This window comes from Leptonychotes weddellii, chromosome 2, assembly GCF_054177405.1.
Source record: "Leptonychotes weddellii isolate Sample4059 chromosome 2, ASM5417740v2, whole genome shotgun sequence".
NCBI lineage: Eukaryota > Metazoa > Chordata > Mammalia > Carnivora > Phocidae > Leptonychotes > Leptonychotes weddellii.
Window position 1 is genome coordinate 78716080 of NC_138370.1, and position 16203 is coordinate 78732282.

At 38.0% G+C, this 16203-nt stretch overlaps 1 protein-coding gene across 1 annotated transcript in view; it reads right to left on the minus strand.

The window, feature by feature from the left end:
* Positions 1-6847: 6847 nt before the first annotated feature.
* PCDH10 (protocadherin 10) overlaps positions 6848-16203 on the minus strand; it is a 62602-nt gene continuing 53246 nt past the window's right edge. Inside the window, exon 5 of the mRNA XM_081811867.1 lies at positions 6848-7311. Within this exon, the coding sequence (XP_081667993.1) occupies positions 7244-7311 (68 nt within the window). The 3' untranslated portion in view covers positions 6848-7243. The remainder of the gene's footprint in view (positions 7312-16203) is intronic.

The following is a 16203-nucleotide window of genomic DNA, read 5'->3' on the forward strand; positions in this document are numbered from 1 at the left end:
AGGGGTATTAAAGAGGGCATGTTCTCAGGGCATGGAGCACTGAGTGTTATATGCAAACAATGAATCATGGAACACTACATCAAAAACTAATGATGTAATGTGTGGCGATTAACATAATCTAATAATAAAAAAGTGTAAAATAAAGAAGAACATTCTTCTCTGGAAAAAATAAAATGTAAAAAATTCATGAGTTCACAGTGATTGTCAAAATAAAAACTTTAATGATAAAAAAATAAGATGACAGTGAGGTTTGCTGCATCTATTGATTGTTCCTCTCATGAATGACTTGTATTTGATAGCATTTTACCCACAGAAGAGTTTCTTTCAAAATTGAAGTCAGTCCTCTCAAAGCCTATTGTTGCTTTATCAGCTAAGTTGATGTACTATTCTAAATCCTTTGTTGTCGTTTCAACAACCTTCACAGCATCCTCACCAGGAGTAGTTTCCATCTCCATAGACCACTCTCTGTGCTCATCCATAAGAAGCAACTCCTCATCCCTTAAAATGTTATCATGATATTGCAGCAATTCAATCACATCTGCAGGCTCCACTTCTAATTCTAGTTCTCCTGCTATTTCCACCACATCTGTAGTGACTTCTCCCACGGAAGTCTTGAAACCCTCGCATCATCCATGAGGGTTGGAATCAACTTCTTCCAAAGTCTTATTAATGTTGATATTTTGGTCTCTTCCCATAAATTACAGATGTTCTTTATGGCATCTAGAATCCTTTTCAGAAGTTTTTTTTTTTCCAATATACTTTATCCAGATCCATCAAAGGAATTGCTATCTATGGCAGTTATACCCTTATTAAATGTATTTCTTAAATCATAGGACTTGAAAGTAGAAATTACTTCTTGGTCCATGAGCTATAGAATGGATGCTCTGTTGCATCAATCTTACCATCCATCTCCAACAGAGCTCTTGGATGACCAGATGCATTGTCCATGTGAAGTCATATTTTGAAAGGCATCTTTTTTTTCTGAGCAGTAGATCTCAACAGTGGACTGAAAATATTCAGTAGACCATCTTTAAACAGATATGTTGTCATCCAGGCTTTGTTGTTCCATTGACAGATCACAGGAAGAGTAGATTCAGATAGTTCTTAAGGGCCCTAGGATTTTCAGAATGATAAATGAGCATTGGCTTCAACGTAAAGTCACCAAAGTAAAGGCATTAGCCCCTAACTGTCTTTTAAAGTTTGAAACCAGGGTGCTCGCTTGGGCAGCACATATACTAAAGTTTGAAACCAGGTATTGACTTCTCCTTTCTAGCTGTGAAAGCCCAAGGTGGCACTTCTTCCATTAGAAGGATGTTTCTTTGAAAATCTACTTTGAAAATCTGTTGTTTAATGTAGCCATCTTTATTAATTATCTTAGCTAGATCTTCTAGACAACTTGCTCTATCAACACTGACTGCTTTACCTTGTACTTTTATGCTATGGAAACAGCTTCTTTCCTTAACGTCATGAACCAATCTCTGCTGGCTTCAAACTGTTCTGCAGCTTCCTCACCTCTCTCAGCTTTCAAGGAATTGAAGAGATTTAGGGCCTTGCTCTGGATTAGGCTTTGGCTTCAGGGAATGTCTGTGGCTGGTTAGATCTTCTATCAAGACCACTGAAGCTTTCTCCACAATCAGCAATAAGGCTGTTTTGCTTTCTTATCATTCATGTCTTCACTGAACAGCACTTTTAATTTCCTTCAGGAACCTTTCCTTTGCATTCACGGCCTGGGTAATTGGCGCAGGAGGCTTAAGCTTTCAGCCTGTCTCAACTTTCAATATGCCTTCTCACTAAGCTTCATAATTTTTAGCTATGATTTAAAGTGAGACCCATAAAAAAATAAATAAATAAAATGAACACTTAGAGACTATTGTAGGGTTAATAATTGTCCTAATTTCAATATTGTTGTACCTCAGGGAATAGGGAGGCCTGAAGAGAGAGAGAGAGGCAGGGGAATTACCAGTCAGTGGGGGAAGCAGAAGACACATTTATCAATTAAGTCTGCTGTCTTATGTGGGTGCAGTTAATGGTGCCTCAAAACAATTACAATAGTAGCATCAAAAAATCACTGATCACAGATCACCATAACAAATGTAATAATAATTAAAATTTGAAATATTGTGAGAATTACTAAAATGTGACACAGAGACATGAAGGGAGCAAATGCTGTAGGAAAAATGGCACCAGAAGACTTGCACGATGGAGTCCCTTGCCACAAATCTTCAATTTGTAAAAGATGCACTTACCTGTGAAGGGCAATAAAGCAACATATGCCAGTCATTCCCTTAGTAAGATGAGGCCTTGGCTCATTTGAGTTGGAAGTGAGACCTGAAGGGCTCCTAAAGAGTGAACAGAAGAGCTGGAAAATAAGGATTCTCAGAGCTTGAACTATGTATGGGCTCTAGCTTTGGAGGGTAGCTTGACCACTTTTGTGGCAGGGGTAAATCAGCAGTACTGGGACAAGTTCTACAGGGTCCAGAGTGAGGCTTTAATCTTCAGGTGTATTGAGTTTATGGAGTTGGCCTGATAAACATGAGGGTTTCAGGTGCAGGGACATCGGAGTGGTTGAGGTAGGATATGTTGAGACAAAGTGAGAGACTACACATGTATGAATCGAGATGTTGTGTAAGGATGTAATTTTTAAGTTAGGGTAGCTCAAACATGTTTATATACTGAGGGACAAACAGTGGAGAGGAAGAAGGAAAGGAGAAGAAAACTGATGGAGGAAGATGCCGAGAGGCAAGCAGGAAGCAATGGGATTAAAATCATCAGTGAATAGATCAACCTTGGAATTTAAGAATTAGTCTTCTCATTTGGATCCTTGAATACACCCATGCGTAGACCTTTCAGCTACCTGAGCGAAAGTCATCCTTTCCTCTTAAGCCCATGTAGGTTGAAATTCCGTTGCTAATGAGGAGTCTTGACAAATACAATCGGTGACAAAAAAATGTTCCTTTTAAGATGTAAGGATGTATGCAGGTGATGGGGAAATTATGAGACTTTTAGAAGTTAATAGGATCCTTTCTGAAGCCTAAACTATTTCTCTGAATTAGGAAGCAAGGTCATCCACTGAAAACTATGGGTGAGTCACACTTGGATTTCAGGCTTGAAGAAAGTAGTGAAGATTTAATATTGAAAAGGAAAGGAATAGAAAATAGTATGAAATGAGATGACATTGCAATGCTTAGACTGTGTGATACCTGATTTGATGAAATTTAACTAACTATACAAGTATTGTCAGATTTTCAAATTTACTAAAAACCACTTGTCAGAAAAAAATTTATTAAGTTTTATGTTAATTTTCATATCCTTTGGTTCTTGAATTGGGAATATATCTATACTTGCCCTAGATGAACTATTCAAACTTCAAAAAGGAGTTACAAGATCTGGCACTATGATAATTGCACACATCAAATATTAATTAGGTAAATCATGTTAGAAAGGCTTCCTGCTAGAAAGGCTAAAAAAAATATCATTTTTTCCAATGCTTATATTAATTCCCCTCTCTCCATTAAGGTGTACTTTCCACTCCTTTTAATTAAGAATAAGTAATGAATGCAATTTATCAGTGTCTTAAAGAGTTCCTTATTAGACTTGATTTCATGTAAATCAATTACAAATAATCTGTTTTTAAACAAAAAGCATTATTTTTTTTTAAGATTTTATTTATTTATTTGAGAGAGAGAATGAGATAGAGAGCATGAGAGGGGGGAGGGTCAGAGGGAGAAGCAGACTCCCTGCTGAGCAGGGAGCCCGATGCGGGCCTCGATCCCAGGACCTTGGGACCATGACCTGAGCCGAAGGCAGTCGCTTAACCAACTGAGCCACCCAGGCGCCCCAAAAAGCATTATTTTTCACAGCATTTCTGAAGGATGATAGACATCCTTTTGGATCATGAGGTGAAATGTCTGTTAAATTTTATATATGTACATGCACTATGTATATAAACATACATGTAACATTCCTGTCTGTATATACATGTGTGTATACATACACATATACTAGGCTAAAAAGCATTAAACAGGACCTTTTTAAGTTGAAAGATTCCTATGAGACTTTTAACACAGTGAGGTGAATTATAAATCTTTCAGAAATAGATGTAGCATGAAATGCCCATTTAAAAATGAAAAATCCTTAACTTCTTTTTCCCCACCTTTGATCAAGTGACACTGAAGTTTCATGTAAACTGCTTTGGGAAATTTTAGACAAGGATATCTCTAAATCACATTTTACTGCAACATATTCTACTGCACTCTATTCTATACTATTTTATTCATGTCCAATATTGTGACCATCAAGTTCCTACCTCATTTCATTCACACACACACAGACACACATGCACACAGACTCAGTACAGTGTGAGATGTACTATTGTAGTTTGAAGCTGTAGGAAAAAGCATACAACCTACAATTTAAATCTGTTAGTCTTTTTATCATTTCTAATACTTGCACCATAAACTTTATTTAGACCACATGGCCATGTGGTTTAAATGTGAGAGGAAGGTATATATCTTAGTTTATCGTGAAAATTCAGCATATATTTATTATGGGCATTTCTAATGAAACATTATTTGCTTAATTGCTTCATTTTATCTTTTCTTGTCCCATATTATTTAAGCCATATATCAGAAGTCACTTTTAAGCTCAACACTCACTACCTTTGTCATTAAGAAATAATCAAGTTTACATGCTTCTCATAGTTTCATCTGTAAATTGATTAAAAGTATCACTTTTCATATAAATGTGATGAATAGCACAGTACTTGTCACAGAGGGAATACTTAATAAATATTAGCTTTTATTATAATTTTAAAACTATCATGGTTTTGATTTTAATGTGAGTCTTATATGTTAATCTTGGTTTGTGCCACAATTTGAAATTATATAAAAATTCATGGTAGAGATGGTCTTTTATCATCTTTATCAAGAAAAGATTGTCACTCCTGCCAATATAGCTTAAAATATAGCTATTCCTTATCACGAAAAAATAGAACCATTTTAGTAGGTCCTTCACAGTATGGCGAGAGTTTTTTAGTTTGTTTTTTATTCTTACCCAGAACTTCTACTGAACATGGGGTTTCACATGAATTTATGGAATAAGTACGCCCCCCCCAAGCAGGTCATAAAAGATTCTCTCTATAAAATGGAGGTTGTTTTGTCTTAAATTATTCCCAACTGAAATTTGATTCATCACCCTAATTTAGATATAAGAACTGATTTTAGTTTCCAAATCAACTGCAGAACTCTACCAAGGTCGTAAGATTTTCAATAGTAGAGCTAGGAGATAATCCAGTTTGAAATAATTTCAGAGGCATCATGCTGCCCATTACACATTGTCTGTATATTTTCTATGGTATCAAAGTTAAGAGTGGTACTAATATAATATATACATTAAGTTACATGTTTAAAGCATTTGAATTTTTTTTTAAATTCATCAATAATTTCAGAAAAGAGACATTTTAGTAGATTGATACATACGTTTTTAATTATAGTGTCAGATCTAAGTAACAATTATGTTTTTCTAAGCTACTACTTAAGTTATCATCATCTCCTTTCATATATATTTTGCAGATTAGTAAGTGGTAAACTTTGCAAAGTGCCAAACATGGTACAATTTCCTAGCCTAAACTGAATACAAAAGTATTATATTCATCATCTATTCAGTTCTGTTTGAATCAGTATTAGTATCAAAATGTGTATTTTGTTCAAAGTTTTAAGCCCCGCCCTTGTTCTGATTTCAATTATACTTACTTAATATCTGCACATTCTAGAAACACCAGAATTTAGGGGATTTTCATCTTCAATTTTAAGACATATTTCCCTTTACTAACAAACACAGATGAGATAAATATTTCATTCTTTTCTTTGGATTATAATTTCAGGAGAGGATGTGCCCTTTAAGCAGAAAAAAAAAATGTCTGTATTCATGGCTGATATAAAGAACAATTCTAAGATGTACTTTTACTTAACGCAAAGCAGTTGGGATATTAAAAGTGAGCAGTACATATTCTTTCAACATAAAGTTAGGTTTTTTAGAATCTGCTTGTAAATAAACATGGTATTGATTTCAAGGGTTTGGAACGTACAAAAATTCACTGGGTTCTTTTTATCCTTTTATCTTCCTGCTAGTTATAAGGAAGAATGTGGGCGCTTTAAATCCTCTTGACATGTCTGTCACCGGCACAATAAACTCCCCTCCTGTGCAGAAGAGACCCTTGTCTGTCACTGGGATCTCTCCGGAGGTGACGATTGCCAAGTGGGTTTTCTGTCGACTTCCTAAAATGTAACCTCCTCATCCAGGCTGCCACCTCTAGCGTGACAGATTGGGTGGATGATTCTATCATCACGTCACACGATGTTTTACCATTTGGGGCCAGATGTCATCTTTGGGGAAGAGAGTTAAAGCTTTTGTCAGAGAGTATTTCTCTTGTTTCACTTAACATCTACTCACCTTTTGGTATTGAAAGAATAAAAAATACAAACTGATAAGACTATCCCCAGGCAGAGTTTTCATGCTACCCAAAGCAGTGTCTGCAGTTATAAAGATCCTTCAATAATCTGTCAAAAACTGACATCACTGTGTAAAGAGCTGTTCATTTCTATATCTCATTTTGGATTGATGTACGTGCACTTTTATATCCTTCAGTTCGATATAACATTTGGCCTTTCATGTTCTCAGTTTAAGCTACAGGGAATTCAAAGCTATTTCAAAGCATAATTATATCAATCTGCATATAAAAGGCTCTATGTCCTACAGAGGGTTCGATGGAAAAGCAAACTCTTTCAAAGAAGAAAATTAGAAGTAATTCCCACAACTAAAATTCACAAAAGTTAATACATTTTTCATCTGATGAGAACAGTTTTATTTTTTTAAACCAATAGAAGATTAATCAAGAAAGTGATGGGGATATTTTTTGTGAGGTAGGGAGAAGAGGAAGAAAGGAAATTTGGAGAGGAAAGCAAAGACATGATGCATGTATATTATACATATTGTTTCGTTATACACATCACATCAGAAAAATCAATATTCATATTGCTGTGGCAGACGATAGGATTGCCACTTCCATATTGTATTAGTTGTCTGTTGCTGGAAAAAAATAGACGCCAAATTTGTATGATTCAAAGCACATTAACTGGGAACCTCCGACTAAGGGCTCCTTTGAGATTGCACTCAAGCTGTTGGCAGAAGCTGTGGTCTCCTCTGTAGATGCAACTTGGGGAAGGGTGTCTGCTTCAGAGCTCACTCATGTGTTTGTTGATGGACCTCGGTCTCGAGCCACATGGGTCTCACCACAGAGCTGCCTCCACATCTCTGCAAGCAATCCAAAAGAGAATGAGAGAGTGTATAAGAAGATTCCCAAGATGGAAAACATAACCTTTTTTATAATCTAACACCAGAACCAAATTCTGTTCCATAGAAGTGGCTTCCATAGCTCAACTACCTTCAGGAGAATGGGAGTACTCAAGAGTTCAATACCAGGAGGTGATAATCATTATGGGCCATCCCAGAGGCTGCGTACCCTACATATTACATCCATGTTAAGTTGCTTTTGGTACTTTGTTATATTACAAAAGACTCTTCAAAATATAAGTCCTGTAGATGTGGTTTTAAACTGAAAGTAATTACCCCTCCACAAATATATTTTTTCCAAATACCTGCTCTCCAAATATGACCTTAGTAGTTTTTGAATGTTTCTTAACTTGAAAATGACAAGTACGGTTATTTTAAATCTTTAAAGTAACTCTTTGTTAATCTTTTTTTTTTTTTTTTTACCATGGCAAAAGGAAGATTAAAAAAAAAAAAAAAACCTCACAAACATAATTGTGTAAATTCTGAAGCTAACAAAATACTTAGCACCGAAGTTATGTAGCATATGGTTATCCTAGTCCCAAACAGTAAAATGTGTCTGTATGTGCCAGCTCTTAATTACTGGCTCATTAACACTCAGGTGTCAATTGCTGGTGGCAAAGGCAATACCCAAATGGCCTAGTTTCTGTCATGCACAGTGTAATTAAATTGACCTCAAGTACTAAAGCTTGCAAGTTGCCTGATACTCTTTGGACACTAATTTCAGGCACTATTCGAAGTAGAATAATGTGGTGAATAAACCAATGTAAGAGAAATGCACTACCAGGTTTCAAATTGTATTTTCATACATAATTATATCCTTAAAAACAACTGAATATATAATCACCATTCTAATCTATATCAAATATAACAACGTATATCACCTATTTGGTTTTACCATTATCAACCTAAAATTTTTAAAACTCAAGATAATGATAAGCTTGTTACAAACCAAAAGTGAAAAATAAATCATTGTAATACTCACATTTGGGAAAATAGAAATTGCATATCACATTTTTATAATTTCATTTATTGATATATAATGAGAGAATTATGTATATCTTACATTTAAAGTATTAATTCCCAAATGTAACCAAATGTGAAGCATATCTGGGCTTTCTGTATGGTTCTAACAACAAAGAAATATGTACTTCTAGCAAGAATCCCACAAACTCTCAATAATCTAAGAGCAGATTTTTTTCATGACTTTGTGTTATAAGACTTAGCTCATTATGTGAAAGCTTATTTTTAAGCTTCCTGTAAAAAGAGAGAGGAGCTGAATTCATGCACAAGCCTTAGCTTTTCATAAAACTTCACAGAAATGAAAAGAACGTTTTCTATGGAAAAGCCTACAAGAACAAGTAAAAGACAAAGAAACCAAGTGAGCAAACAACTATAACAACATTTTGGAAGTTTGGAAGTGGATCAGTAAGTTGCTATTGACTTACTAGTTTTAAAAATATCTAATCTTGAGCTGGAAGTTAAGACTATGAAGAAAAAAATCTGATTTATCCCACAGAATATTCCAAAGGCTAAGGAATTAATAGAACAAATTAGTTCTGAAGTGGGAGTGAATATAAAAATAAAAAGAAGGATCAAAAAATGTCATTGAGAAGCAATTAGACTCCCAGGTTTCTCTCATCGACTGTGCATATGTAGGTGATCAATTATCCCCTCTGGTTAGAAGACAGGAAATTTATTCTCTAAGGAGGTTAAAACAGAGGTGCCTACATTGGCAGACAGCAGGTACAGTTTAATGTGAGATCATCATACCCAGAAAACTTAGGCTCTTGAGTCTCCCAGTCATCTTTCCCCCAATTAACTTTCAGAATGCAAGTGCTCAGGCTTATACCGCCAGGCAGAAGACCTGAAAGCATTTCTCTGGATATCTCTAACTAGCCTAAGAAGAAAAATATACCAAACATATTGACATTGGGGTTTCCTTAATTAAATGATCCAGAAAGATCACCCTATAGACAAACATACTCAATAAGCTTTCCACACAAGGACAGAGTTTACCTTCAGCATTTTAGAGTATTGTTCTTAATTATGGGCACACAGTTAAGTATCACCAGACATTTGCAAAAAAAAAAAAAAAATCTTTATTGTACATTCCTGGAAAAAGACACTATTCTGGGAAAATAAAATGCAATATAAGCTATCATCGATATCTTCAGGTGAATAAGAGAAAATATTGCCTAAGTGAAAAGGGTTCAAAATACCTTTAGAGAGGAATATTGAGAAAACATAAAGAACTCTTAGACTTAAAATAATAATAAAACAATGAAATAAAAGGCTAAATAAAAGTTTGGAAGATAAACATAAGAACATCTCTGAGAAAGTAGATTTAAAAAACTGTAGAAAATAGGGAAGAAAAAGTGAAGAAAATTGGTAGGTCAGTAGAGGAGGTTCAATATCCAAATACTAAGGGATAAAAAAACATGAAAAGAAATAAGGGAAGAAATGATGAAAGCAATAATTCAAGAAAATTTCCAAAAACTGAAAGCTTGGGTTTAAAGACAGAAAGAGCTTACTAAGTATCTGAAATTTGGATGGATGTTACATCATCCATCTACATCAAATCATGTGATGCTATGACATTTCAGAACTTGATGACAAAGAGACCCTCCCATAAGTTTCCATAGTTGCTGGGGGACCTATGTTCATAAAAAGTTTAGTTTCTACTTTGGAAAATGTTCTACTTTGAAAGACAATATAGAAAACCTCTCAAAGAACCTAAGCTTAATATCTGACAAATTTGGCTTGAAGCAAGGCTGACTAAGACCTAAATTCTTCAAGGCCTCTCAGGGATTTGGGTCCTTTCCAACAGCATACCGCTCACTCTTATGGTATAATCAAAATTAAGTCCAATATATGTGTTGTCTTGACATCTGGCACCGCTAGGAAAACTTCAAATAACCTAACTCCCAAGTTTCTCTTTCCATTCTGCTCCCAAAGATAAGATTCCCTAGACAGACAGCCCTACTTATCAAGGGGGCCAGGTGAAGGTGGGTGTCAGTTCCCTACACACTTACAGAACAAGCCAATTCAAACAAGCCAATCCTATCTCACCAGAATCAGGGAACACCTCACCCCCTTGATACTACAAAGCCTGCCTCCTACACAGCCCCTGGTTGTTCACTCTGTTCCTGAGTGCAGTCCCATGTGGCCATGTGCAACATCCTTCCTGCTACCTTCCACCCCGGGCTGTGACCCTCTGTGACTAATAAATTGTTGTTGGCCTCTTCTGTCCAGTGTTAGGTGCTACATAGTCTCCCACCCCATAACTCTAGGACAGATATTTCTCCCTCGGCAAAGGGGTGATTAAGAGGCAAGTAAAACAACCCTTTACACGATGATCCAACCATGACCAAGGACACCCGGTCAGTTTGAATTAACTGCTCTTGGATAACTAAATGGTTTCATGATAAAGGCAAGGCTGCCTGGGACCAAACTGTCATTGCTGGTGGACTTGCACTTTCGCCTATTGGGTACTGTGTTGTCTTTAGTAGGCATTGCCCTCCCCTCCCACTGCAAAATGCTCTTGTCCTAAAGAAGAGAACTGTTGTTAATTGACTATACCTCAGCATGATGCTCTGTTGGAGTCTGTCTACATTTGGCAGGCGTCTCTGGGACTCCTGCCTATAAAAGCAGTGACAACACAGCACCTTACCTGGCCAGTTGGTGCTTCAGTTTCACTTACCAAGGATAAGTTAGAGCTCTCTGGTCACTGCATCTAACTTGAGAACCATCACCAGCTACTTGGGGTAGCCATCTGGACATTGTTGTGATTGTCCACCCTCAGGGACAATCCAGGGATGGCTCATTATGAGGTTCGTGGAAAAGAAGGAGATGACCACCCTAGTGAGAATTAATCATGGCACCTAAGTCATTTAGTACCAGTCGTTTGGGCAACTGTAGCTACCTTCCCCATTCCCTGTGCTGCTGTTTCCCTTGCCGCTATCCCAAGTATTTTACTGTGCTCCAAGGGTATATACTTCTGGCAACCCATGGACCAGGCACTGATGAAAAAAAAAAAAAAGAAGAAGAAGGGGAGAGAACATGGGGTACCAGCCCCTCCCCAAATAATGGAGAAAGTGGCACAACTGTTGTCTTTTTTTTTTTTTAAAGATTTTATTTATTTATTTGACAGAGACAGACACAGCGAGAGAGGGAACACAAGCAGGGGGAGTGGGAGAAGGAGAAACAGGCTTCCCTCTGAGCAGGGAGCCCGATGCGGGGCTCAATCCCAGGACCCTGGGATCATGATCTGAGCCGAAGGCAGATGCTTAACGACTGAGCCACCCAGGCACCCCAAAAGTGACACAACTGTTGTCTTTTTTTTTTTTTAAGATTTTATTTATTTATTTGAGAGAGAGAGAATGAGAGACAGAGAGCACGAGAGGGAAGAGGGTCAGAGGGAAAAGCAGACCCCCCGCTGAGCAGGGAGCCCGACGTGGGACTCGATCCTAGGACTCCAGGATCATGACCTGAGCCGAAGGCAGTTGCTTAACCAACTGAGCCACCCAGGCGCCCCGACACAACTGTTGTCTTAATGAAACTGTCCCAGCCATCATGCCTGGGCTTGTCTTAGTGTTGCTGGCTACCAGCAGGCCAAGGGGCTAATCTCCAAATCATGGGGCTTGATTGCCCATCTAGCAAACCAACTAGCAGTGGTAGTTGTTGGCCACATACTGAGCTCCTCTGTGAACAGTCTCTCACAGACCCTGAGCATCTATTCTTCCAGACCACGTTGGCCATTATGCCTTGGGTCATGGAAACAGAACTCACAAGTTGTGCACAGTTATCAAGCCCTCCGTTCTACAGGCTGGAGTCAGATCTGAACCTCTGACACATCCCATCTGCTGGAAGGTATAGCCTCACCTCTCCTCAGATCCTCACCAGATGCCATGGTGTTAGAGGAGGACAACCCTCTCCCAGGACCCCTTAGCAACATGGAGAGCCCCGTGGGAGCAACTTAGTGCATAATTGATGGAGTTTACCCACTTTATCGATCATATTGCCACCATTATATATGATGGAACCTGGTGGAATGTTGTTGCTTTTCATTCCTTATCCAGGAAGTCTCTGATAAATGCAGGATCTAAGTAAGGGTCAGCACAGTTGACCATATATCAGGCCATCATCTTAGCACCGGATACCCTGGCCAGAAAATGGCTGCATATGTACATTTTTCTAAACTCTTGGTGTATTTTATAAGAATTGCTCCCTTGGAAGTCAAGGACTCTGGGAAACTCTTGTCTTACAGAGACCTGAAATATAAATCAAGGGAGCAGATGTCACTATATGTACTAAGGTACAATTCGGCCTCACCAGGATACTCCTATTTTCCCCTTCAGAACCTCAGAGATTATTGGTGGTGACCAACGTGTTCATTTGACTTCTCAAAACAGACAGTGTTGGGCTCTCAAAGAAGACATTCAATACAACTTCCATGTCCCCTGTAGACCCCAGGCAGCCAGCTTAAGTTACAGACTTAATGTCCCCTTCAACGAATTCCAAAGAAAGGAAATAACCCTCTGCTATTGCCACAGACATGGATTAGTCTAAATCCACATTGCCTGAGGACACGCATCTCTGTACTAGCGCACACAGGTTCCTCAATTTCCTTTATTGGCCATGAAGGGAACACCTCTGAAGTTTATGTTTTTGAAGTTCACCTCACTATGTGGCCCTCTGTGTTGGGGGGCCCATGGCTGATGCATTAAATTAAAAATATACAGATTATGATCTGCTGAGTGAAGAGGCATAAGCCACCCACACAAGGTTGACAGATATCTCCTTCAGTATCCGAGCACCCACTTTGGGGAAATGAACCCACGGTCATTTTGATCAAAAACACAGTTTCAATACACTCACACAAAGGAAGTAAAGTCAGAAGATTTATTACTTACAAATCTCAGGGAGGGGGTCAAACAGCCAGGGAAAGGACAGACCCCTGTCCCAGGCCATGAGTAAGCAGGTGATAGAGAATAGGGTAGCAAGCACCTAGAAGGTGGTTGGGGAGGATGTCACTGACTTTTCACTGGCTTAATTCTAAGTGGTTATTTTAAAAGGTGCCCCAAGAAAAGCAAAGTGGGAACTTCTGGGGGGAATCCTAAGCTCAGGTCCTTATCCACATGGCCAGACTCTGTGCAAGAGCAGGGTTTATCGCACTGTGAAATGCCTAGGCAGCAACTCAAAATAGTTGTTTTTCTCCTCACACTGTCTTCCTCCTGGTCAAGTGCTAATTCATGTCCTGGAGAGGTACTTCTACTACCTAGAAATCTCAGTTCATCACCAAGGTAAAAATTGGTGTCAAGACATCAAGGAGTCAATTACAGTATAAGGACTAAAATTAGAGCCCAATATTATGTGCTACCTTGACATCTGGCATATCTAGGAGTGCCTTGAATGGTCTAACCTCACCTTCCTCATTCTCCTCTGGAAGATAAGATCCCCTAGCCAAACAGCTCTGCTTATCAGGGGGACCGGTCACAGTTGGTTTTTAAGAAGTGTGATTTCATTTCCCTGCTAGCTCCATTGAATTCTCCCTAGTCACATCCTCCAGCAGGCACCAGGGAGAACCCCTCCCTCTTGATACCAAAAAAGCCTGCTTCTTATAGCCTCTGGTAGTGTGGCCCTATATTTTGTGTGGTGTCCTCCCCCAGCCTGTGAGAAGATGTGACTTGTAAATTGTTATCAATTTCGTCCGTCTCTCCAGTGTCAGATGTTCTGTGCTCCCCATCCCCAAAACCCTAGGGTGGAAATCTCTCTCTCACCAACAGGGTGGGTAGTTGACGATTAAAACTACCCTTTACCTACCTTCTTACTCTGACTAAATTAGTTAAAGTAAGTTGAGCTAAGTTGGGTGAATTTATTAGATGGGATGATGATGATTTTATGAAGTCAGGTTATTCAGACCTATTCTTGGTGAAGTAGAGGTTATTAATAGGATTTCTCTGGGAGGTATACTCCTATTTGTCTGACTCTAGCTTTGCTTATTCACTGCCAACATAACATGTTGGTTAAGAGGAATAAAAAAGCATATATTAAAACAACATTTTATTCTAAATATAAATCATAAAAGGACAGTCAGAACTGTCTTCAGTTTCTTAGGCCACATTTCATGGTGCCTTCTACATGAGAATCATCCTTAGAAATGAGCATGTGGTGTAGGGAGAGCATTGAAATTTAAAAATATAAAGTGGAGTTCTAGATGCTATATCTTATTTTTTATATTTTTAAATATAGTTACTCCTAGAATTTCAAGTTAAAATAAGACACAGAGACTAGAGATGCAGCCTGGCACAGGTTAAGAATTCAGTCAAGAGAAAGGGTTTGGACCTTATGTTTATGGTTATGTTTTTCCAATAGTTGGTCTGTATTTGTCTCATTTGCTTCATAGGTAGGTTAAGGACCAGATTATTTTCAAGAAACTGCTCTGCACTAAAAGTCTATTATTCTGTGGGTCCACTTAAAAAATAAAAACATAGAAAGTAAAATTAATTGCTAATAGAGTTTAGATGGGAGTTGATGAATATAGGTCAAACAACATGAAGGTATTATGGTTTTGTTCAAAAATATTTGCTGAAAATGTTAAACAGCTGAAAAGGAAAGATAAATCGCTTTTTTACAGTTATTATTGTAAATAATTTTTATTTATACCTCTTTCTCTTCATTATGTAGTGTCATGCACATCACAAAAAAAAGCCAGAGATTTTGACTTAATCTGCATCCTTTTTAAATTAGTCAAGACCGGGCATCTGGGTGGCTCAGTTGTTAAGCGTCTGCCTTCGGCTCAGGTCATGATCCCACGGTCCTGGGATCGAGTCCCACATCGGGCTCCCTGCTCGGCGGGAAGCCTGCTTCTCCCTCTCCCACTCCCCCTGCTTGTGTTCCTGCTCTCGCTATCTCTCTCTCTGTCAAATAAATAAATAAAATCTTTAAAAAAAAAAAATTATTCAAGACCACTTTGGGCGTAAACACTAGCCAAAGTTGCACAAGGGAAAAAAAGAAAACCTTTAAAAATATTTCTAATTTACATATTACATATTTATATAATTATTTCCAAATAAACATAATGAAACAATTCAACTTAAGAGTTTTAATTTAAGTGGTCATAATAATGAATTACTACCAAGAGAATGAAGTAAAATACAGTAGAGAAACTATCATTTGATATAAGGGTAAAAATCTAAAATTTTCTGAATATGTCTTTTTTTTTTTTTAAAGATTTTATTTATTTATTCATGAGAGACAGAGAGAGAGAGAGGCAGAGGGAGAAGCAGGCTCCCAAGGAGCAGGGAGCCCGATGTGGGACTCGATCCCAGGACCCTGGGATCATGACCTGAGCCGAAGGCAGACGCTTAACCATCTGAGCCACCCAGGCGCCCAAAATTTTCTGAATATGTCTTAAAAAATGCAGTTAGGGTTCCAGTTGGATAACAAGCATTGCAAAAATTGAATGATAAAGAGAAAATTAGCAAGCCCTCCTACAAATAAGATTACCCTTTTCTTTCTTTTGTGTTGTCTTGTTTGAAGGCAGCATGATCCACTCAGGCAAACCAAAACTCCCAATCATAGTTACTTCTCCCTCTCCCTCATCAGTCAGCTGACCACCTAACTAGGGAGGAAGTACCATCTTTTTGCTTTCTGAATTGTCTCTAGATTCTTTCCTTCCACCTCCATTTTTAGTAGTCCAGTCTGTAAGTTACTTGTGCTCACTTGCTTCGTAGCTAGTGATTTACAACAACAATGGGTCCCTTGTTATCCCAATTTCTCTTTTTTTTTCTGTTTTTATTGTTATGAGTTATCTCATAACATCATCTAAATCATAATGCTTTATTATTTGCA